This window comes from Osmia lignaria, chromosome 12 (assembly GCF_051020975.1).
Source record: "Osmia lignaria lignaria isolate PbOS001 chromosome 12, iyOsmLign1, whole genome shotgun sequence".
In the NCBI taxonomy this organism is placed as follows: Eukaryota; Metazoa; Arthropoda; class Insecta; order Hymenoptera; family Megachilidae; genus Osmia; species Osmia lignaria.
The window spans coordinates 10,214,531-10,238,743 of record NC_135043.1 but is presented as its reverse complement, the minus strand read 5'-3'; the positions used below and the strand labels follow the sequence as shown (position 1 = coordinate 10,238,743).

The window sequence follows — 24,213 nt, the reverse complement described above, 5'->3', positions numbered from 1 at the left end:
GCCAAAGAGAGGAGAGGGAAGAAAAAGAGAGGAAAGGAGAGAGAGAGAGAGAGAGAGAACAAGAGCGTTGCTCGCTATTGTTTTCTCGAGTGGTACTCACTGGTTCAATGCTCGCCTGCTCTGGTAGACCGGTACCAGATGTACCCCGACCGCTTGGTTTCAACTGTGATACCACGCCACGCCATTCCTGATCACTACGTTCCCAGCTTACCAAACATTTTTTCCATTCTTCCAACCAGATGCTACGTGTTATTCATTTACACTACTAAGTGGAAGGATCCAGGATGATTAAAATCACTATATGGTTTTACAAAGAAGTAGGTATTGTAGATGATCCCTCTGTTGGAGTAAAGTATGTTGAATTTAAGATCTTAAGACTGATTGCAGTATTCAGTTTACTTGGATGGATAAGAAAATTCAGCTAACACGAATCTGCAACCAACTAAATTATATATTTTTTTTTTATCATTTTAAGTGCGTACAATATGAAAGTCTCCGCGTGTAACGCGAGAAAGCTGCGAATACAATGGAAATTATTATGCTTGTCACCTTTTTGATCGATTGTGCAGTGATGATATGTACGAACAAGTTTGAGGTACAATCAAGACGTTGATGGGAAAGAAACGTTCGGTAACTAATGAAATTTTGTAAGAGGAATGTCTATACTGTCTAGTGAAAAAATATCTTCGTTTAGCAAGTTAATTAAATCATATGTAAGTGTGATCTTCGTATCAGTCATCGTGTTAACAATTCTATCTCTTCCTCTGGCAAAGCCCCAATTGTTCCAATTGCGATAGGAATGACGAATAATTGAAGGAAAAGAACGGCAATCGATGTTGTTTAAAAGAATACTCTGTATTACAACTGGTGATGGTATCCACGACGACACTGTAACTCAGAATACCAATCAACTGTTCTACCAACACCGAATGAAAGTTACGATTCATTATGTTATATAATTAAAAAAAAAAAAATAGAAGAAAACTTTATAAGAAATAGAAAAGCGAGTTACATATATCTCGACTGATCATCTACTTAAATTATGCTAATAACACGTGTAACATGATCTTTTTTAATTCACGATCGTTCACGTAAAGTATACAATTACATTCCCATTAACAGATTGTGCTCGCTCGAACGTTGCTTCTCTTGCCTGTGTTCTGCCGCAGTCGAGGAACAACCTTTTGCGATACCATTTAATATCATACAAATTCTTTTTTTTTTTTTCTTCTTTTACAATGCAGTTCATATAAAATTACACTTGATATACCTTTACGTCACTGGCTCGTAAATAATAATTGCCATCACGTTTGCCACTATTGCACGTTTGTAATATTCATGCTTCAACCGGTGAGCTGACGTTCAGGAGACTTTTTAAAACAAAACTGTGGATGTCATTTTGTGGCTCATTGAAAAAAAAAAGAAAAGGTGAGAGCTACCTGACTCCACCTCATCCAGGATCGTACCTAAATTATATAGGTACAGTGTAAATAAAAATAAAAAATCATGTGTGATTATCCAGAAAATGTCCTAATTCTCTTTCTTTTCGATTTCAGATAATGAAGATAACGAAGACCGATGAATGGGTCTCGTGATGGCATTAGTCAAACGTAAGTGAACACAGAGAAACACGTCTACAGTCTACCGTCTCCACCCTCCTCGGTTCCCGCCACTTCCACTGCTGCTGTTCCCTTGGTAATTAGAGGAATAATTCTAGAACACCAGAAGACACGTGATTAACGATCGAACCTACCCCGAAATCGTACTCGAGATGTTCTCCAGTTTCTGCTACTTCAACGCGTTCACTGGTACAGTGAAAATGGTCATGGACTAATACGACACGTATTATCAAAGACTATGATACAATATTTTAATGTAAGCTTTCAATTTTCTATAGATCAGATAGTCTGTAATGGCAAGTATTTAACACGAGTATTTTCTAATTGAACCGGACTGACGTGATTCTAAACCATTGATTAATTGTTCTCAGAAATTGAAAGACCAAGATCTTACCCGTTGCTGATTGTACTGCTGGGATCCGTAGTTGTTATACTGTTGATTCTGGTACTGGTTCCTTCCATACTGTTGAGCACTGTAGTTATTCCTCTGCTGGTACTCTGGAAAACGCTGGTAATTAGGTGGTGTACCGTATCCCCTCGCCCATGGTCCGGACATCAGTGAGACTTGACTGGAACCAGCGCTCTCGTATCCTCCTTGATAATCGCTGCTCTGGTAACCTGAAATCAATCAACGATCTATTCAGAATCTATTCCACGTGACTATACCAATTTACGCTTTTAGACATCCAACACGTATAACGCTATAGACCCAACGACGCGTCTACCATCGATGAACCTGCCAGCATAGCCGCGTTAATCGGTGTACCTACATATCGCGGTACCTCTGTCTATCATCGGAGAAAGAAAGGACGGAGGAGACCGGGTTCCCGGCAGGAGCACAATATTCGCGTAGGTGAATGGGACACGGAGCGTGGCGGCGCGTGTCACGCGTTCCCTGGAATAATATGTAAACGCGCGTGCAGGCTGGCTACGTCGAACGGAAGACAGAAACGGCGGGGCCAAGTGTTTGTCAGCATCGCGAAACGTCATAATGGAGCTCGATGCTAATAACGGATTTTCGAAAGGGCAATGCGCCTGGTGCAGGCGCGTGCAACGTAGCAGAGAAATCAGGCACGCACGCACGCACGTACGTACACGGGTCGACCAGTGAGAAACGAAGAAAGACAGAACCCCCCCTACCCCGTTATACGATCGTCGTTCACCCCCAGGAAGCCGTCGAATCCTCGCTCCGCACGCCCACGCAAACACGACTCTAGAGAGACGAGTAGAGAGAAAAAAAAAAAAAAAAAATTGGAGGCACACGATATAATGACGTCGCTGACAAAAGAACAAAACGGTTACGCCCTCTATACTCGCAGTTACCGTCGTCTTTGACTCCCGTTGAATATTTATAACTCGCTTTCGAATTGCGAGATCATGCTTTTTACGGTAGTCAAGGGGAGAGTTCGAAATAAGAGACTCCGTTTGTTTGATGTATCGTGACGAGTGGAAATCAATTTTAATTGAATTGATTATAAGCTAAACGCGGAGGAGGTAGTGCCAGTGAAACGCAGCAGGTCGGGCGCGAGTGTTTCGCGAGATTTCCAACCACCGTGGAAACAGTAACGAACTTCGCGAATCTTGTATTCATGTATTCCACGCGCGGCTCGTCTCTCGTTGTCTGCCACCGATGCATTCATCCAAGGGACCATCGATCCACTTATTCTACTTAAAAACGAGTCGCTGAATCTATGCTTAAGCGTTCGACCCCTAATTACTTTTCTTCTTCCAGGAGTCTATCTATCAGCATAGAGAGACTATCAGTGACGCATGATAATCGTATAGTACGGTTCAATCGAGCTCGTAATGGGAGGTGGCAAACACCGTCAATATTATCGAGGGTCGAAGGGGTGGTACCCGCGGATTCGTCTACCAGTTTATAGATTCCTGTCTCTATTCCAGGAGCTGGCACGACCGCTTTCTCTGTGGCAAACAATAACATCCCCCGTGGATTCCAGCCGTGGACCGACTACGAGGGGACCCCCACGGTAATCCTCACCCTCGCCGAAAAAAGGGCCAAAGGGGGAGGGTTTAACAGTTTACACGTCGGATCATCCCTCGTTATTGTTGCGTTTATGATAATAGCAGCCGACTGGCACGCACGCAGACCCGGCTGACCGCTTCAACCCCATCCCGAGGGTCAAGATCGTTACCACGCTCAGGTATATAATTAGACAGGTCTGCTGACGCTGAAGCTCGTTACGGTATTAATTTCACTGTTTCTACAGGAGCTTTTTTTTGGATGAATTTTGATACCGCCACACCGTACGAAAGATTCCGAGCAACATAATCTCACTGGAGAGATTAAATTTAACGATATCTCTAATGTCTTCGACAATGTACAACGCGGACACATTTTTGTCCTCTTCCAAAGATGAGTATTTTATACGATGACGATAGTGATTTAATTGGAAAGTCTCGGTCGTTTGGAAAAATATGATTTTTCCGATATTAAAATGGCGGACAATTAATTACAAAATGAAAGCTCCGCCTGCTCGATGCCGAAGCCCGCGAAATTGTATTGGAAGACAGAGGAGGGAAAAGCGACGCGGGGAACACGATGGAAAGAGAGAGAGGTTCGTTCATACGTTAGGTAGTATATGCGCTGTGCGTTGCCTATCCGCCATGGGTATTGGATTGGATTGGATCGCCGCGTCAGCAATACAAACACTCGAAGCCTCGATGTGGGTCGGCCTCTCCCGTTCCTGTTTCAAACTGAAATTACACTTTCCCGTCCGACCCGGCCACCCCTCCTCCCCCGCACCCCATCTAGCTCCATTTTTATTCTTCGCGTTTGTCGTTTTTCCATTCGTCATAAAACGTTTCGCCAAAGTTCACCGTTAAAAACCAATCGCCATTTTCAACAGTTTTAACAGCCGGGCTACTCTGGTTGCGTTAAGTTGTTGCACACGAAAATGGACGACTTTGAAATATTTAAATCACAGTAATGTAATATATATATGTTTCTCCATTTCAGTGATTCGAACGATGCCTGAAATTTCGTGAACCGTCAAAAGACTCGGAGGAAATTGGTCGGAAAGTGTAAAAGCCGTGAGACGATTTTCACGGAAGAGGAAATCAGAGGAGGCCGACGGGGGAACGGTAGGGGCCGTTTCCGTTCGAAGGATTAGAAAATTAAAGGCGGAGAGTTCGAGGCGCGTATAAATTCTCTTCGGCCGCGAACCGAGCGGAGAAAAAGACCCGTGACGGGCGCAGCAGGGAAATCGAAACCCTTTAGCCGCGCTTTCCTCGAGAGGCGAGACCAACCGACTAACTCGAATGAAAAGGCACCCGGTGCTGGTAAGAGACACTTCGTGCACGCTCCTGCTGGCGTGTATCCGAGCACGAGAGAAGGAAGAAAAAAAACACGAAGGAGAAGAGAAGCAGCGAGGGAGGGAGGAGAAGACGCTTATTTAGCTTACCTTTTACTTACACGTGCTGTACAATGTTTACCTACACCCATCTAAGCGTATAAGACTGGAGGGACTGCTCGAGAGGAATAATGTTTGCGTAAGAAGAATGGATAGCGATTTCGATATTTAAAAAAAGAAAAGGAAAAAAGGAAGAAAGGGAAAACGGTACGTATCAAGGTTGACGTGCTGCCGACTTTCTAACGCGAAGGATAGTCGAACGGCATACATATTTTCGATAAGATAAGACTGTATTCGTAGAAAGAGAACAAAGTCAGCCTTGATTTAAAAGTTGCATCGCGTCTGGAGACATTTCTTACGAGAGCCAGAAGAATAAGAAGAAAGGAAGAGGAGGTGTGTTAGGTTCGAAGGTGGACGGCAACTACCTGACGACAGAAGAAGAAAACAATGAACAGCAGCGGGAGTAGCGTGCGTTCCCTATCGTGGCTGTTGGCCTGTACAAGATGGCGCCTAGCAAGCCCGGAGTACCACTCGGGCGATTTCCGGTGGCTTTGTTCCGCGCGCCACTCGTACACGGGGTGTATTCGATGAAACTCGAGGTTTAAAGGCGCGTTTTTCAGCCGCGCTATGAGCTTACGTGCGTGCGCGAGATATAAAGAGGTTTTTCTTCTATGAAGCCAGTTAGCCAACGAACCGGTAATTCCTCCACCGCTTCTACACGGCTCTCCTCTCTTCGTCAACTTCCTCTTTGCGGCGGTTCCTCGCGTTTCGACTTCAACTTCCTCCTTCACTTCTTCGTCTTCTTCTTTCTTCCCCTTTCTTCCCCTTTCTTCGTACCCTTTGCCGGGCTCGCCAGCATTCATTCTCGCCTTTGCGCACTGCAGAAGAAGAAACGAGCCGGGTGCAGCTCAAGATCTCTCCCCGTTCTCCACCAACCCCCCAACCCCTCACCGTGTCTTTCTCTTTCTGTCACCGAGCATTTTCCTGTTCCTCTTTTCAGTCGCCGGTAATGGAGGCCCTCGAAGCCGGTCCTTCTAGCGCCTCGACGAGCCTCCTGCCTCGACGAAACGAAACGAAACGAAACGAAACGAAACGAGAGACGAGACACGTTTACCCCCGTCGACTTTTACTTTCTTTCTCCCTCGGTCGCGCCCCGTTTCCCCGTTTCCTTCCTTCCCGCTGATTCGCTCGAGAAGAAAATGCAAACCGTCCTCGCTGTTCCACTGGCGAACAACCGTCTTCCTACCGTCGGCTACTGGCTTCACCATCGATGGAAGTTAATTTGTTTATCGGTATCGATGGACCTGTACTTTAAAACTCTTGAAAGGTTTTTAGACATTTTTAGTAGATTTTGGGTGGATTTTGGTTTTATAGGACTCTCTCTCTCTCTCGATAGTAGAGATTATTATTGGAATTCGCTTCACCGCTTTAGACGTTTGCCAATGCTTCCATGGTCGTCCGATCGTTATCGAAATCCATCGAGGGATTCGAGGCAGGTTATGACGCAGCCTTGCGATCATTATTACTGAAAATTTCTATCGTTGCAGGTGGAAAACTGATCCTGTTTGATATTGCTACCGATTACCATGCGATGTTGGTACTCATCAAGAAGATGAACGTAAGATGACCTCGAGACATCGTACCCTTTCATCAGACGCGAAAGCAACGTCACCGATAAAATGGCTGTAAGTGGAATCGCATCAAGATCGCGATCGTTTGTCCCGAATTAACAATCGGCACCGGAATAAAACGCGTTGATCGAGTGAAGCGTGGCCGCGAGCGTCGTTTCGTTCTCCGGGTATTTCAGCTTCGTCGAAACTACGGGGGGTGGTGTGCGAGGCGCACAGGCAAGGGAAGAGGGGGATCAGAGGGTGAGGAGAGAGGTAGGCGGGTGGTTTGGAAGGTAGGACAGGGTGTACGGAGGAGGGAGGAAAAGCTGGAGGATAGAGAAAGAGATGGGTAAAGGGCGACGATGGAAGAAGGACGGAGAGAAACACTTGACCCTGCCTGGCTGGTTGCCGCACAGCCGATGCTGTGCCAGCAAACCCCACCGTGCAACGTGCGTTAATAAACGCAACGGCGCTGTGTTGGTCCCTCGTCTGTGTGCTCCTCCCGTACCCTCGACTCTTTCTCTTTCCAGACCCTCGACAAACCTCACCCTCCTACCCTGTCCCGTCCTTGTCCGACTCACGCGGGACGCACGCCCACCGGAACTGTTCGCTCTCGGTTTGGTGCCGCGCATGCGTTACGTCACAGGAAGACCGAACGAAGACACGCGTGTGTGGCGCTACCCCTACGCACACGTGTGGGTGGGTTAGATCGGTCGCGCGCGAGTAACGTGTTGACTCTCGCGATCGCGCAGCTCCTAATTTATTTACAATTTCGCGAAGGGGGAACCGGATTGATTCGAGCCCCATCCAACGACGAGATCCAATACCGGGGCCCCGCAGTTAGCTTGCACGGGCTGCGTACACCGGCGAGCCGTAATTCGCTAGGCGTTTAATTGCGCACCCCCTACGCGCGACAGCCTAGACCACCGCCGGCGCGGCGTGCCGTCGTTCGATGCTGATTAACGGCTGCCTTTGTTTCAGGATTTCTTATGCGACGCGGCGTACGGTTCGATAAGCCTAACCGACGATGCGCTTGGACGGCACTTGGGCGAATATCTACTCCGAAGCCCTCGAGGTAGACCGCTCGGAAGAAAAGGAGATCAGCGACGATCGAAGAAGCATCCTCGGCGAATCGAGTAGTAACCGAAAATCTAAAGGGTCGCGTGACATTTCGCGAGGTCCCGCGGCCGAGCATCGGCCAAGAAATGTCGTCCACCGGGGTAGGAGACAAAGCGCGGACCAAGAAGAGGACCGGTATAAGACGCGTAACGCGAAAGACAGGGAGAGAGAGAAAGGGAGAAAGGAAGAAAGAAAGTATGCAGAAGCACTCGTGTCAGAGGCGACCAATAAATTTATCGAGCGGGTGTTGGCATGGAGACTGCTGGACAGAGTTCGGTTGGATGGCCCAGAGGGCGATGAGAGGGCACTCGAGAATCCTCCAGGAGCCCGTCACGGGGAAATTGGAGGCAGCCACGGCGGCGACCAGGAGGAGGAACACCGAGAGGAAAGAGGAGAGACGCGTATCCCCCCCTGAAGAAGGACAAAGACAGAGATCGTAGAAAACGAGGAAGGAGAAGCTCGTGGAGGAAACGAGGTGGACGGGAAGAGGGGTACGAGGTATCGATTTCTCGCGGTGATCCAATCAACGATGGTGCCTTATCTGACGCCTTTGCCACCCGCTTTAACCTCTCAGATACGGTACAGAATTTTGCTTTTCTCCTCGTTCTTCTCCTCGTGTGTCAGCCAATCGTTGCGACCTAAACGCTCTTTCAGGATTCACCTTCGGAATCTGCGAATTTTCAAACGACTACTAATGGTACCGGGGCTGAAGGGTTCGCGCGTTCGGTACGGGACAACCGTGCCCCATAGAAGCGAACGAATTACCCAAGAAATAGAACGATGTCTATATCGATGAAACGAGATTGAAATATCAGCTGAGCATGTAAGTGCTGGGACAAAATCGATACACCGATGATGCGAGACAAGATGCAGCCAATATTTAACGAGCCAGCCTTGCCGAGCTGGCTTTCTTTAACCTCCGGTGATCTTTAATTCATTAACGGCATTAATTATTCATCGTCGATAACGACGACGGAATCGCTGATCTCGTTCCCCCTTGTGGTTCAACGAGACGGGCTGTGCCCTGACATCGCCGGCATTCGGTTGACATTTTTAAACTCGTTACTGGTCAATTAGGCCATAGGCTTGATCGTGTGAAATTTCAGCACACGGACAGTTATTTGTTTAAGTACAAGCCCGATATCTTCGTCATTATCTTGGATAAATCATCGGTGCAATAATCGAGGAAAATAAGTATCAGGAGAACGTTTTCGCGTGGACGTCCTCCAGTGTGTACGGACTGGCTAATCCTTCTCTGACATTGTTCCGAAACAATACGACATCCGTCCCTAATTTGTACTGTCATCGTCCTATCGTTTCTCTTTCGCGTTGTAACGCTGGCTGACAGAGTCAATATTTTCGCTGCCTCGGGAAAGGAGACGGAAATTCGGTGCGGGTAAAGTGTTCGCCAGCCACGAGAAAAGAGAAGAGAAACACGGATTTCTGCATAGTTTGCTTGCCTGCCGCGAGCGACTTGCTTGCTCAGCCGTTTCCGATTAACTCGTGTCTCGCGTACAACGCCGTCCCTCCGTTTTCTTCCCCGATACCGTCTTATATTGCTCCACGATATTTTTGGCAAAGTCGACGATTTTAAGACAGGGATGAAAACTTGTTAACGAATCCCGGTATGTACCAAAGTTTATTGGAAATAATTTTCTTTCAGGATCACCAGGAATTCACCGATATTTGTTTACGGAAGTTTGCGAAGAGAAGACGATCCGCGAGAAGAAAACGGTAAATCACTCGGAGGATGAAAGTGGCGGACGACCTAGTGAGTGTTCGAGTCGCACTCGTGGGACCTATGTCGGTTCAACTGGTTCTACGTTTGATTTGATGGAGCAAGAGGGATGAAAAAAAAAAAAGGGAAAGAGGGAACGAGAGCAGAAGAGCGAAAGAGTAGTGCGCTCGGCGTTGTAGGACTCTCCGCTGGAGAGCCCTCCCTCTCTCTCGCCTGCTTAAAGCCCTATCCACTACTCATTTATCAAATAAATCAACACAGCTACTTGTGCACCTGTGAAGAGATTCAACCTGCGGCCCGTGCCGTCCAAAAGACCGTTGGCAATCTCTGTAAATCGATTTCTTCGCCGAACAATCGACCAACAAGAAAGTTTATCGATCAAACGTCAATTTTTAATTAATTTTAATTTCTAACTCTGTAATTCGCGTCGATTTACGTTTTCCTTTTAATGTGAAAAAAATCATAAAATTTCAGATTACTCGAAAGAAAGCCGAAAGAGGAAGCTGAGGAAGGAACGTGGTAATTAACGGGATGAAAGAGGAGATTCAGCTGTTTCCTCCCTAGGCGAGGAGTTGCTACGTTTCGCGTGCAGATGGAGCATTGGAGAAAGTGGAAAGACGCAAGGAAGAAAATGGAATAAGAGGTAGGGAACGAGGGATTACGAGGAGTGGCTAAGGGAGCTGGAAAGAGACGAAGGAAACGAGAGAGAGAGCATAATCAAAGAGCTTCGAAAAATCAGGATGCACTTAGAAGCACGTACTCGGCCTATAGAGAGGCATTCAGTTATACTGGTGAGTTTGGAGTCAAAGCAAGGACCCTTGCCTCAGCCGGCGCATTACCTCTGCTGCTCTCGTCGTCGTCTATGCCCCGCGTTTATATCCACCAGCTACCTTTTCCTCGGTAACCACCACCTCGTTCTATGTATTTACGATCACCGGATTCAACCAGCCTTTCCTTTCAGCGAACCAACATCGACGAGATTAGAAAGCAAACGTGTGTCATGATTATTGGACGAGCCATCGTTACAAAGAACGGCGAGACACGAGTGAGATACGACTTTCTTTTCATCATTAGACTCCAAAATGAATACGATTATCTCAGTGCGAGATTCAATTAAATATCTCAGTTCAGTGAGCCTTATCAGCCATAATTCTTTTCGATTGACACCTTCGAAAGGATCGGTTCTGTAGGCCGATATCCTACAAGAAATGGACATTGTTCTTTAAAATAAAAGAATAGTATCGGTACACGTGGTTAAACGTACCAGCCAAGAACCTGAAGAGCACTGATAATCGACAAGTATCGTTTCAATGTCGCGGAGAAAACAGTGGCAGAAGAAAAAACAATCACGCTTCCCTGTCTGTTCGGTTGGGCGTCGAAAAGTCGCGTTGAAGAGTCTTTGGTCCTGGTTGGAGGATCGTGATTAGGCGATATCGAGTCCTATACGCGATCACTCGACGACCGAGTAGATTGAAGAGGAGGGTAAAAAAGGAATCAGAGAAGGTGGAGGTGGAGGAGGAGGAGGAGGAGCACGCGAGTAAGTAGGAAGGAGGTCGCGGGACGACACCGATGGATCCCTGAAAAGCGTTGAAAAGCTGGCTACTCGACTTTTGTAACGGAGTTAAGAAGAAAGAAGAGAAAGAGAAGAGGTAGAAGGACGCGTAAACCGCAGGAAGGAAGAAGTAAGTAGAGAGAAGAGGGAGGGTAAAGAGGAAAGAGTGCGTCACGAAGAAGAGGAAGAGGATGGTCCTTGTACACCGAGGACCCCAGGATACCGGCAAGGAGTATCCTAGAACTGTCGAGGATGCTTCAATCCCATCGTCCTCTTCCTCGTCCTGCCTCCTCTCGCATCGCGTGTCTCTCCTTCTCCTCCTCCTCCTCCTCCTTTTCTTTCCACGCTACTCTTTTCTCCTTGGAAATACTGGGTGTCTCCAGAATCTTTTCTTTTACATTATCAAATTTCATTTCCAGCCTTTTCAATATTTTTAACTTTCAATCCTCAAGTATCATGGCTAGGTAAGATTTGATCTCTTTCAAAGATATATTTACACCTTTTCTATTAATATAAGTAGATCACAATGTGTCTATTACAAATAGAATTTTCTATTTTTTTATTTCAGACGCTACCCTTCCTGAAACTGTGAAATATTTCTGATGCCGTTCAAATCAAAAGGGATACTTAGGCGTTTGATCTTAGCTGAGACACCCTGTACGCGATCGCAAGTCCCATCAGGATGTACTCTTGCAAAGGGAACCGTCGTCTCCTTCAAATGCTACACCAAGAGGGATATCGTCCTCCCTGCCAACCCTCTTTCACCTCGTTCGCCATCTTCTCTCTCTCTCCCTCTGCTACTTCTGTCCCTTGTTTTCTTCGTATCCTCGGGACAACGCGTGTGCGTGTGCGTGGATGTCGTCTCTGTTCCCCCTGTGTTCCAGCCGTTCTTCACGGGGGTTCTGTGTGCCGCGAGAGACTTTCGTACGGATTGCGAAATCAAGGGCTCTTCCGAGGGCTCTGAAGAGCACGGGCGTGAGAGAAGCCGCCAGGTTTTCCGGCCGAGGCGACGATCAACGAACGATCCATCCTTCTTACGAAGAAGTCAAATCGGCCAGGAAACGGATTCTAATCGGGCAAACGACACAGAACGATATCCAAATTTCCGGCTTGACCGCGAAATTCGAGACCGCATCCCCTGAAGAAATTCCGAAGGAGTCGGTGAAAAGAATTCCATGCTGGACGATCGGTCCTCGAAAGCAGTGAAATCGGATCCTTCGGGGGCGGGTAGATGGGTCAACAAGTCGAAAACGAGATCACTTTGAGGGAGGAACACGGGGGTACAAGGTAGCCGAACATTCGAAACCTGATACTTTCCGCAGGAATCAAAACGTGTCATGGATCCGACCACTTAGGACGTTCGCACTTCCGATCAGGAATGAAAAGGAAGAAAGGGATTGTTTTGGGCACTGCCAACCTGAATTCGACTAAGCTTATGGTACATGAAATATCGTTAAAATTTGAATTCTACCGTCCTATTCATGAAAAATCACTGAAAGGTTCGAACAAACGGTTGAGAAAAGAGTTTACCCTGATCCAAGAGGGTGCAAAGCCGAAGGAACCGGCAGGACCAGTAAAAAAAAAAAACCACGAGTACGGCGCCTGTTAAAATCCGATTCGACGGATGATCCTCACCAATGACTACGGAAAGGCACAATAGAGGAGATTGAAAGAGGAAAAGAGGAACGATCGGTGAAGGAAGAGAGGGTGGCGGGTTCGTTCTCTTTCTCTTGCCAGAATCGTTGTTCCCTCACTTCGCGCGGAAATGAGGTGGAAAACCGCACCCTCGGGACCTCGACTCACCTTTTCTTTGCGTTTACCGGGATACTAACCGCGGATTTCTCCGCTCCTGCGGTTTCTTGATATTACAAACGCGCGTAGAATAGCGCCGAGCGGGTTCTCGAGATCAGTCGAGCGCGAAGAAATCGTGTGCCAAGGGTAAAAAAGAAGAAATGAATTGAGAAAAGAGAAAAAGGGAATACGAAAGCCTCGTTCCGAAGCTGGAAAAAATATCGACTAGTTAATTTGTTACCTAGTCCTGTTACTTACGTGAAGAAAAATCGATCAGTATTTCTGTTGCATCGAGAAAAATTTGGTCGGCGGTCAAAATGTGTTAAAAAGGGGGAAAAATACTATTTCTTTTTTTCTTGTTTCAGATGATAAAGGATAATCGATGATCGATAAACTTATTCCATGGTGTTGTCTTTTCTAGAAGAAGCCACGATGCATCATCCGACATGGAATAATGGTGCGTACGCAAGGCAGGGAGGCAAGAGCTCGTCGTCATCTCTGAATTAATCTCATTCGACTGCCCCCTTTATGTTCTCCCTCGCATCCTGCGGCGTGCCTCCTAGCCGTTTCGTGGCTTCAAGGTTAATTGGAATGAAAACGAAGAAAGGAAAAGGAGTATAAGTTTCTGGAGGGCACCGGACAGAATCCCACGACAACGCCACTTTTCTTCCCTTAACCCAGCATCGAGACTCCGTATGTATGTGTCCTCTCTTTAAGAAATGTGAGAATTAGCGTCGTAGTTTGCTATTTTAAAATTTTTAAATTGACAAAATTACAGCATTCATGCCGCTTTAGAGAAAACTACGAGGGAAAGAAAATAGGTCTAAAGAGAAGAAAATTGAAGGTTACGGCACAGGTGAATCGATGATCATCCCCCGACAAAACAGAATACCTTTCTTTCCTCGACGGACCTGTGTCTAGGATATGCGCACCATTTACTTTTATGTGGCATTACGTGAAAGAGCCTCGAGGAACATCCATTCAGATCATCCCCTAAATCTGGTCGAGAAAAAGAAGAAAGAAAAATTCTCTTCTCCTTACTCGGAGACGTGATTCGAACAGACACGCGAAGGTCCTCGACTCTTAAACCATCCCGGAAATCAACTTAAATTAACATTTACAATGGTTAAATTACTACCAAAGAAAAGCCAACCTGATATCTGATCGCGATTTCAATTAAAAACGAAGTCGATGGGCTGATAATATCGATCTCGTAAAGGGAACGGGGTGGCTGGTTGGTTTGGCTTTAAGTAAAAGTCCAAACGAATCGACCCTTGCCCCCATCGTGGTAGCCGTAGGGTAGGAGGCCTTTCTATTAGCCACTAGAAATCGCACGAACCCTTCACAGGGACAAATCGAAGCGACGTGCAAGACCTGCCTGGCCCTTCGACTCTAATGGAGTTTCACGCTTGCCGAGAGAGAATTGGCCCGAAATCGGGGAGCGACGGAGCATCCAGCAGGATCAGCGAGCTGGTCAAGCGAAGAATTGATAATCAAAGCGATCCTGTTGGTGATCTATTTCTCCTAACGAGTTTAACCAAGGAATAAAATCGAGAAATTTCTCGGTCGCGCGATCCTCTCGAGAGTGGCGGCGTGGCAAGCAGGAAAAGAGTAAAAAGAAAATTAAGGTGGACAGGGTAGAGGGTAGATTTAATCGCGCTATTTTTTCCGCGAGAAGCACGAGCCACGTAAGTCGAGTTGAAACGTTCGTCGGAGGTGTCGGCGAGCCGCGGTTCCTTCTGTGTACCGCTAAGAAATCGTGAAACGGGTTGAGGATGCGTGGAGTGTAAAAGGGGTGAGAGAGCGACTCGACGTCGAGAGGGATCCGCCCTCCGGTGAAGGGTCCAGGCCAGTAGACAGTCTCACTAATTACGCCGCGCCTCATTAGCGTGGAAGCCTGGCAAGTCGCTTAAGGACACGTACGACGACGACGACGACGACGACGACGACTCTTCTTCGGTTTCGTCAAAGATACGGATACTTTTTTCCCTTTTCTTTTTTTTCTTTTTCATTCTTCCTCGAGGAGGACACAGAGAGGGGAAAAAAGGGGCGGTCTTTGCCCGTGACTCTCTCCTCGACTCGCTGACGGAATAGTAAAAAAAAAATATTAGCAATGAGAGAAATCCTCTTGTTGAAGCAAGAGTTTCCACAAGAGGAACGGGTCTTCCGTGTATCAAGGTGTTTTTTCATGGGTATTAATTAACAGAATGAAACAAGAATATTTTTCGAACCGTCTTTAGAAAAATATTTATTTTCACAGGGATTCGCGAGAAAAAAAGAAACTACGACAATGGTGGTGTACATTGCCGATGTGGTTTCGAGCCGGTTGGTTTTCGAAGGCGGGAAGGCCGATTTAGAGCACAATGCGGTTCAATGCCGAGGAAATTAGCCACGGCGCTGCCGGTGACGCCCGTCAGACCCACACGATCGAAAACAGACCGTGTCTACGTCCGCGGACCATGGGGACGAGTACAAGTATATTTTAATAATATATACCATTCACGTGCACGTACACCCTCAAATTGCAATGATAAAATAATTTTTTTTTTCCTTCTTCTTCTTCTTCTTCTTCTTCTTAGCTGTCTTTCAGATGAAGAAGAAGAAGGCTTTGAAGCTGTACAGGCCAAAGAGACCCGGCACGGGCATCATCGAGTGTCTGAAGAGATCGCGAGGACAAGTTCACCTATGCTCTCGAAGATGAATGGATCCTATAGTTAATGGGGAGGCTGTATCGCAGGTAGACATACGTGGAATGAATAGACGAGGGTGAACGAGCATTTAGAGAAGAAGCCTCTGTTCTCTCCTATCCCCCCCCTCTCACCCTACCCTATCATCCACCGGGCTTTGTTCGACTCGTCTTCGAGATCGAAGGTTTTTCTATGGAAAACACGTGTCCTCGTTATCCGTTCTATCATAATTACAATCACGTTCTTGCCTTCTCGTTTCGAATCGACTCTTCTCGAGGTGAGTATTTGAAAAATGAAAAATTGAAAAATGATAAAAAGAACGTGGGTATGTATTGACATCCGTAAACGCTCGTTTTTCAGGAGAAGAAATATAAGGAATAAGGGATGAAGAGGAGGAAAAAAGAAAAGAGCAGAGCTCTGTGTCCGATTCGGCGTGTCGGGACGCGTATGCGTCCTTTCGACTCGTCCACGGAGCGTGGAGAACGACTAATGGATGGATAATGACGCGTAATGGATGCAGCGGACATTACAGGTAATATCTGGTGAAAGCGGCAGGCAGTTTCCGCGTAAGAGCGAGACAGGTTGGGATAAAGAGGAAAAGAGAAAATGTCTGGTAAATAGAAGCGGCACACACCTCGCTGGCGATGGATGGGACGCGGCCGAGAGGTAATTTCCACGAACGAATCGGGACTGAAGGAGCCGTGGAAGCTTTCAGGAAGGATCGCAACCGTTTTCGTGTATTCATTCGTTTCGTCGATGGGACTCGATGAAAGATCGTTGCTTACGACGGACTTGCGGGGGATTCATATTTTTCGACGAGAGAAAAGAAAAATGAAATATGTACCACGATTACTCCGATCGAGAAGAGACAGCGCGATTAGCATTACCGAGCTTAGATCGCCGGTAACTCGGCCGGTAACGACTCGAGAACGGATACGTTCTTGGTCTTGCGCCTGGTTTCTGCGCGATTCGAAGCTCCGTCGCCGTCGCTGCCGCTACACGAGTGTTTGCACTCCACTCGAAACCAGTCCCGAACGAGCTCGCGTGCAGGAGCGAGACAGAAATCGAGGGAGAGACAAGGAGAGACAAGGAGAGACGGACAGAGCCGAGGGAGAGACGTAGTGGCATCAGCCGCCAGGACGAGGCGGGAGGCTAGGAACGAAGCTTAATTTATCTAACGAGGGGCCTCTGCACCTGTCATCTGCTCCAAGATATGGACGAACGGACACAGGGCAACCCTCTTACGTTCCTCCATCCCTGGTTCGCCAGTTTCAACGAATAAGTTTACTTACTTCCTCTACGGAGGGAGCTCGACGCTTAAATGTAATAAAAAAGAAAGTTTCATAATAATTTGCTATCGTCGCGAGTACGAAAAGATGGTCAGTAAGCGTGGACGGATCTTCCCGAGGGTGTTCGTCGGGCAGCGTGCGCCTGGCGTTTACTCCCCTCGGTAAATCAATCACACACGACCACGGTGTCCCGTGTAGCAGTATTGTTTTTACGGTCACGCGCGTAACCTTCTTTATACGTGTGTGCACCCACGCGGCACTTTGGTCACGCCTGTTAGGGCTGCTACACTGTCAGATCCCTGGGATCGTAATTCATCTTTCTGGAATCTAACATCGAGGTAACAGAATCAACGCTGAAGGAAAAAAGATCTTCGAGTTATGCGAATCCGTTGTCGCAAAGCGATAGCAGGGGGTTTCGGCTTTTGTAATTCAGCCAGACATGCCTCGCGTATCGCGCGAGGGAGGAGGACAGACGGATACGTGAAAGGCCGAAGCAACGGTGGTGGAGGTGGAACATCCACTAATTGGATAATTACGGAGTGCACCGGGTTTGTTTTATAATTGGGCGAAATCCGTGGAACCGTTGCTGCCTCGACGTGCCAAACAACGAAATGGCCGGAGTCACGCTCTACGTGACGAACTACCCTCTAAGCTAATCCGGGACCAAAACCCCTCGGCTTTCCAACCCCCCTCGCTCACGCTCCCAGCCGCTACCTCTGACCCCCCGACTTTCATCTACGCCCCTTCCAAACTACCCCCTCTACCCGCTCACCTACCGCAACCCTACACGATTGCCAGGACTCCGAGAAATAGAATCAATTCCCCTGGTCGGCTGGCTCGGTTGGAAAAATCTCGCGTAGTTTTCACAGTCAAAGGTCGTTAACAATCACCCCCTCCTTAATTGGAACGCCGTTAATCGATTCAGTTGTTTGGGAACTGTTTTTTGGCGACATCTCTAACGACTATGATTGCCCCACGCGACTTTATCGTCAGTCGTGATTCACTTTATTGACGACAAAAGATTTGGAACAAAATTTTAATAAATAAAAATAAAACTTTGACTTACCCTGATACGCCGCGTATGTGCTCTGCGGTACTGAACTAGGTCCATACGGTGGAGGTACTCTGTTATGATTTGTGTAATGTCTGTGAACAAATAAAAACAAGCATTCATAATAAACGTGATGAGAAACACATTGTACGCGTGGCTGTTATTACTACTTACCCGAGTATTCTTCGTCCTGCATCGCTTAACGTAGCGGTTTGCGTAGAAGGTGTGAAACCAATCTGAGGCTTCCATGTGTGTCCGGTGTTGCGATTCATTTGATCGAAGTCCTGTGGTTTTAAAACTCTCGGTGGTTCCCTTACACCCTTCAACCTCTTCGCGGGGAAAATGAAATTACTGCCATACTTTGGATCTCTGAATCGAATACTGTAACGGAAGAGAAAATGTGTTTGTATTTCCGAGTTCAAAAGTTAGATAAATTATTTAATTGTTACGGGTTTGGTACGTACCAATATACTTTGTTATTCCTGACCGGTAGTCCGTTTATGGGTGAGGGTAACGTTGATCCATCACCAACACAGTCTTCTGCCAACAATACTGTGCCTCGCATACCGTCTATAGATATCGGAGTCTCTGCGTCGAATCCCACCTGATTCGTATAAAGTCCTTTGATAAAATTATAACCGCTATTACCGAGCCCAACGTATAGCCGATCGTCACCTCTGACATTGCGTTTTTCTAAAAAATGAGTGTAATCATATTAAAAAACATTGATATTTCGTGATTTTATTAAACTTGATACAAAAATCAACATACTTTCTGCTTCTGATAGACAGTCATAGTATGGCTCCAAAGCCTTGAACAATCTTTTCTCGTCCACAAAGGGAAGCAAAGCTACTCCCTGCCAAGCAAACTTCTTACCATTTAAGTCTATCTTAAAGTCTTCGGGATAAAAGTCGATAATCGGTGATTTCTGAAATGATTTTTATTAGAAAGGCAAGGATGTATTTATGTTTTATACGTAATTAATAATTACACTTACTGGATCGCTCATTAATTTTGCCCATGGCTCGGGAACGTGTTTACTACTAGCTGCTGGAAACACGCCCATCAATTGTTCTAATGGACGGAACTGCGATCATCAAAGTTAAGGGGAAAGTTTCAGTGTGTCAATTAATTAATTAATTTCTATCAGTACTTACCGGTATGGTTCCTTTTTCAAATTCCGTAGAAAGTCCACCTATATTGATAAAATCACTGGCAAATGGAGCATAATGATATGGAAAATACCATTTCCATGATGCGCATCCTTGATAATAATATCGTAAAACCCAACATAAACCGCGAACGTACTGTAGAGCTACGTTATTTCTGCGTATAAATTAAAAGAATACCATTGGTAATACAAATAATACCATTAGTTTTCATGACGAATAATAATCACCTGAATGCTAAATTATCAGGAGACACGTCAAATTTTGATTCGTAATAACGATCTTTGAAACCAGCTTCCCATAATCTGACTTCGTCGTGCGCTTGATCATCGTCTGAAGCATCCTCCTCAGCCTCGTCAATTTTTCGCTTCTTTCCTTGATTAGACGAGTCCTATAAGATACACGGTATAAGTAGAATTATTATAAGTAGACCAAATTAAAAATATAGACAATCGTACCTCTGGCCGCATCATACTTTCCAATAGTTCCTTACTATTCCCTTTTGTCTTGTCAGAAGCTGATGAATGATAACTTCTGCCCATAACACGCATCTGATAAGCTTCGTAACGTGCATTTTCTACCGGCTTAATTTGTCCTCCCAAAGGCTGTAATAAAGATACACGTTACGAATAATGTTTCAATTAACAATGAACAAAGGCTTTAGAGATAAATAAAACATACTGTAGGCGCAAACTGTCCTGTAGGAATCCATTTTGGTTTGTTATTACCGACGCCCAATAATCTTCGTTTTTTGTCCTTTTCACGCTGTTTATAAGCTAATTCATTCTGTTGCCTTTTTTTGAAAATTTCATCTTCAACGTCACCAAGTTCGGACATTATCAGTTGAACTCTGTCTAAATTCACATCACCGCTATCTGTTAAGAATCCCTGTAATTGATTAGAACATCTATTTTCAGTTTAATACATTATCGAAAAGGTTTAGTTTAAAAATCATATACTTTTATGAATTGTTATATGATAGATTAGTTAATGATATAGGATGCAATTTCGTGTATTTATTTGTTCAAACATGTTACATACTCCTGTTTTATATACTGTCTTTTTGTATAGATTAACAAGTCTATCGATAGCCCCTTCTCTAATCTCCAATGATGGGAGGTGAGGAAGAAAATCATTTCCTACGAAGAAACACATGAATACCCAATCATCGATAGCTCGTTCGAAATCGTACTTAAATGGTAGATTAGGCATTTGCAACTCTCTTTCTAAATATTCCCTGAGTACGTTTAATCGCACAAATATGAACTGGCATTCGGATCCAAACGCATTTTCTTCTTCTTTTGGATTAGCCTCTGCTCCTGTACACTCTTTCATATCATGCCCTAACTGACCACATATGTCACATGGTCTTGGTTTATTTGGTTTAAATTCTTCACGAATAATAGTAAAATTAGGTTCATGTGTTGCAAGACCCAACATAATTAAATCGGCATCTGCTCCGCACAAAACATGCTGGGTGTTAGGATCGTGATCGGGTTGTGCTGTTAGGCAAACAAAGATTGTAATATGTATAAAACATCTTCGATACTTCTCCGTATAATACACTCCAGACATACGACTGGTTTACTTACCTCTTTGTCTACGTATAAAATCCATTATTTTATGTTCTCCTTCACCCGGTACATTTGCATCGCTCAAAATCACCTTTATATTTCTCCAGCCAGGGTCATTATTTAAGCGATCGTGAATATAGTAATGTAAACATTTTGATAATCTTGCCATGAATGGTGTGCCCTAAAATAAGATTAATTAGAAACACCGAGCACCGTAAACGCGGCAGAACATTGAAAAGACTTTATACAAACAGGTGTAATACAGTTGCTATCAAAATGCTCTTCTTTAGGTTTCTCTGGTGGTAATGAAGCCCCTTTAAGAGCTAATTCAGAACGTATTCTTTGTATCTCATTTATCTTTTCACAAGTTTCTTTGGATGCTCTAAATCGTCTTGATCTTTGTTGATTCATTTTTGCTCTAGGTGCCTGTACGTATATTACCATTATCAGCATGATCCTATACTTATAATTTCTAATTCTTCATTTATACTGTAAATACTTACAACTCCATCAATTGCCATATAAAGTAACTTCCTTGGCCTTACAATACGAAACAGACGATCAATACATTCAAAAATAGCTTCCATCATTTCATCTTCATTTTTTGGTGCTGGTCTATAAGAAAAAGAAGAAAAACATTTTGTTCAACTTACCAACATCAATTATTTCATTCAATACTTACTTATCCTCTGGATGAGTACAAGGATGTATAATACCATTCATATCAAGATACAAATTATCAAATTCTATTCCATTTGGATTTGGATCGGCTGAATTAACAGGTACATGTACGCCATTTGTACTTATTGACTGGAAAAGTGTATAAAACGATTATAAACAATGAAAGCTATAAATTAAATATGTTTCATCCACATAAACAATCTAACCTACCTTTTGCTCAATGCATTCAACAATCACAGAAGGGTACTTCCGACTCAACCACCGAAAAAATGCAGGTACACCCATGTTTCCTTACGAAATATGGTATATTTTGTACACGGTACACGTTTTCCTTTGATTAATTCTTAATAATTTGTTTATAAATCGAACAAGAACAAACTGTTTTCACCGTTCACTCATATTTAACCTATAACATAGTGCTAGACAGCCGCCAAACTTTATCAGAATACGGTTTTATATGTGCTGCCACCTTTGGGTTAGATAAGTCAGAAAATCGACGATTTAAATTACACATAACAAAAGAAAATACATATTAATTAATAAAGAGTTTTACAGAATATTGCAATTGTATATATTGATATTACATTGTCAAATCTTAATTTATTAAGAAAAAATATAAAGTATAATAAGAAAAGAAAATAATTGTATTGCTTTATTGCTCCCTCCCCCCCTATTTTACCGCTTAGGAGTGTATGTATAGTTAAGGGTAAATGCCCTCCATATTATAGCATTAAATACCTTAATTCCCTTAATCTTCCATTTAAAAAACGATTAAGAAATTTAACATCTGTAGTCGAATACAATCCTACGCTTAAATTTATTTTGCTTCCATCGATAGTCCTCGTGCTTCCGCAAACAGGTGAGTATATTTTAAATAATTTTTTAGTCTTATTTTTTGTATACATTAAGAGTAACAATCTTTTAATGATGTAATGACCATAATTCAATTATATTTCAATTATATACCTCAATTATATGTGTAAGATAGAAGCTTCTTTAACATGCAAGAGAAAAATATTTTACATGGACCACCTGAGCCTATTTTGGAATTCAAAAATTTATCTTTGGGACAATTAATCTTAAATCAATTGCGTATTCATAGAGCTTGGGTAGCACAAGTAAGTTTTAATTATTTTCAGTTTTATTACCCTCATTGTAACTCAGATTACAACATTTATTTTGTTAATTATTACTATATATTTTCAGATAAATGCTTATACAAGAAAAGAGCAAACATTTAAAGAAATCCTAGATGCCAGTCAGAAGTTAGCAATTGCTTTTGAAAAAGAGGGATTAAGGAAAAATGATCGTATAGCTATCTGTAGTGAAAATAATACAGAATTTTGCATACCAGTATGTGCTGCATTTTATTTGGGTGTTACTGTTTGCCCATTGAATCCACTTTATACAGAAAGAGAATTGAAACATGCATTGAATATATCTAAACCAAAATATATTTTTGTATCACTACTTGGAGCAAAGAATGTCTGTAAAGTTGCTTCTCAGTTATTTTGGTTGCCAAAACTAATAATGTTGACAGAATCCCCAGATAATAAGTTACCAAATATTAATGATTTAACATCAAACATAACTGTTGATAATAATTTCCATGCTTATTCAACTGATATTAACGACCATGTAGCAGCCATTGCATGTTCTAGTGGCACTACTGGATTGCCAAAAGGAGTTATGTTGACAGATAAAAATTTTTTAACTGTGATAAGACACTTTGCAATATCATCACCTGATATTGTAAATAATAATGTGACAACTTTAGCTTTATTACCATTTTTCCATGCATACTCTTTTTCTGTACTACTCGTGAGACTAACTTTTGGGAATAAAAGCGTCATTCTTCCGCGTTTTGACGAAAAAATGTTTTTACGTACAATAGAAAAGTATAGAATAGGATATCTAACGGTTGTACCACCGCTTATGGTGTTTTTAGCAAAGCATCCTATTGTAGACAAATATGATTTGTCTAGTATTCAAGAGATGTGGTAAGTTCAATTTGAAATCTCATCAAATTATTAATTATAACTTAATATCGATCAATGTTTATAACATTAGGTGTGGTGCAGCACCTTTATCAGAAGAAATTGCTAAGACAGTTTCAAGAAGATTAAACATGAAGAACATAAAACAGGGATATGGATTAACAGAAACTACTTTGGCTGTAATTAAATCACCGAATAATAATACAAAATATGGAAGTATAGGAACCTTAGCTCCAGGAATTTCAGGTACTTCATTGAAAATTCCTATTTCATAAACCCTTTCTTATTACATTTTTTTATATTTAGGTAAAGTGATATCAGTCAATGAAGGTGATTCAGGTCGAGCCTTAGGACCAAACAATTTCGGAGAATTATGTTTCAAAGGGAATTTAATAATGAAAGGATATTGCAATGATGAACTAGCTACAGCAGCAACAATTGATAAAGATGGATGGTTACATTCAGGAGATATAGGATATTATGATGAACAGGGTTATTTCTATATCATAGATCGTTTAAAGGAACTCATTAAATATAAAGGATTTCAAGTTCCACCAGCTGAACTAGAAACAGTATTATTATCATGTCCTGGAATTAAAGATGCAGCAGTTATTGGATTACCACATGAAGAAGCAGGGGAGCTACCAGCTGCTTTTATTGTTAAACAGGAAGGATCTAATATAACAGCTGAAGATGTCAATAAATTTGTAAATGGTAAGTTTTGCAAATTGAATTCCTTCATTTCTTACTAATAAAAAAAACATATTACAGAACGCGTATCAAACCACAAACGATTACGAGGCGGCATCAAGTTTATCGAGAATATTCCCAAAACCGCATCAGGAAAAATTTTGCGCCGAGAACTTCGCGACGCGCTTAAGTCGAAGCTATAAGTTAAAAGACAAGAAAAACACGAAACGATTAACAACTAAAATAATATTTATAAACTTTTGTCGAAACATTTT

The 24,213-nt window shown here is 43.7% G+C and overlaps 2 protein-coding genes and 1 long non-coding RNA gene across 12 annotated transcripts; 2 read left to right on the top strand and 1 right to left on the bottom strand.

Annotated features, from left to right (window-relative positions):
* Positions 1 to 1,211: 1,211 nt before the first annotated feature.
* Positions 1,212 to 21,699, bottom strand: Rat1 (5'-3' exoribonuclease 2 Rat1). Its single transcript, XM_034336731.2, has 17 exons — positions 21,462 to 21,699; positions 21,253 to 21,380; positions 21,074 to 21,185; positions 20,823 to 20,996; positions 20,589 to 20,751; positions 20,038 to 20,498; positions 19,678 to 19,884; positions 19,455 to 19,601; positions 19,227 to 19,387; positions 18,985 to 19,153; positions 18,825 to 18,914; positions 18,599 to 18,755; positions 18,292 to 18,520; positions 18,002 to 18,208; positions 17,843 to 17,922; positions 2,014 to 2,237; positions 1,212 to 1,713 (listed from the first exon to the last, which is right to left on the bottom strand). Exons 1-17 carry the CDS (start codon positions 21,534 to 21,536, stop codon positions 1,642 to 1,644), a joined length of 2,856 nt encoding a protein of 951 aa, XP_034192622.1. The 5' UTR covers positions 21,537 to 21,699; the 3' UTR covers positions 1,212 to 1,641.
* On the top strand, positions 6,431 to 17,847 carry LOC117609959 (uncharacterized). Of its 10 annotated transcripts, none has more exons than XR_004582740.2 (12): positions 6,431 to 6,675; positions 7,582 to 8,298; positions 8,374 to 8,542; positions 9,383 to 11,139; positions 11,578 to 12,447; positions 12,509 to 12,723; positions 13,166 to 13,257; positions 13,364 to 13,497; positions 13,579 to 14,978; positions 15,061 to 15,275; positions 15,380 to 15,764; positions 15,848 to 17,847. It is a non-coding gene; the product is annotated as an uncharacterized LOC117609959 (long non-coding RNA). The 10 variants fall into 10 exon arrangements; XR_004582743.2 differs by having other exon boundaries at positions 11,578 to 12,723; positions 15,848 to 16,019; positions 16,109 to 17,847; XR_004582744.2 differs by adding an exon at positions 11,429 to 11,473 and having other exon boundaries at positions 11,578 to 12,723.
* A 546-nt stretch (positions 21,700 to 22,245) lies between the features above and the next one.
* On the top strand, positions 22,246 to 24,160 carry LOC117609946 (luciferin 4-monooxygenase). The gene is made up of 5 exons (XM_034336740.2): positions 22,246 to 22,369; positions 22,458 to 23,251; positions 23,322 to 23,494; positions 23,555 to 23,962; positions 24,020 to 24,160. The coding sequence occupies exons 1-5, from the start codon at positions 22,253 to 22,255 to the stop codon at positions 24,139 to 24,141; spliced, it is 1,614 nt and encodes a 537-aa protein (XP_034192631.2). The 5' UTR covers positions 22,246 to 22,252; the 3' UTR covers positions 24,142 to 24,160.
* The last annotated feature ends 53 nt before the right edge of the window (positions 24,161 to 24,213 follow it).

Coding starts and splice junctions, on each gene's coding strand:
- LOC117609946 (XM_034336740.2), top strand. CDS start 22,253: ATGCAAGAGAAAAATATTTTACATGGACCACCTGAGCCTATTTTGGAA. Junction 23,252..23,321: donor TCTAGTATTCAAGAGATGTG/GTAAGTTCAATT, acceptor TTATAACATTAG/GTGTGGTGCAGCACCTTTAT. Junction 23,963..24,019: donor TGTCAATAAATTTGTAAATG/GTAAGTTTTGCA, acceptor AACATATTACAG/AACGCGTATCAAACCACAAA.
- Rat1 (XM_034336731.2), bottom strand. CDS start 21,536: ATGGGTGTACCTGCATTTTTTCGGTGGTTGAGTCGGAAGTACCCTTCT. Junction 21,381..21,461: donor TTGAATGCATTGAGCAAAAG/GTAGGTTAGATT, acceptor ACACTTTTCCAG/TCAATAAGTACAAATGGCGT. Junction 20,997..21,073: donor ATATGGCAATTGATGGAGTT/GTAAGTATTTAC, acceptor ATATACGTACAG/GCACCTAGAGCAAAAATGAA.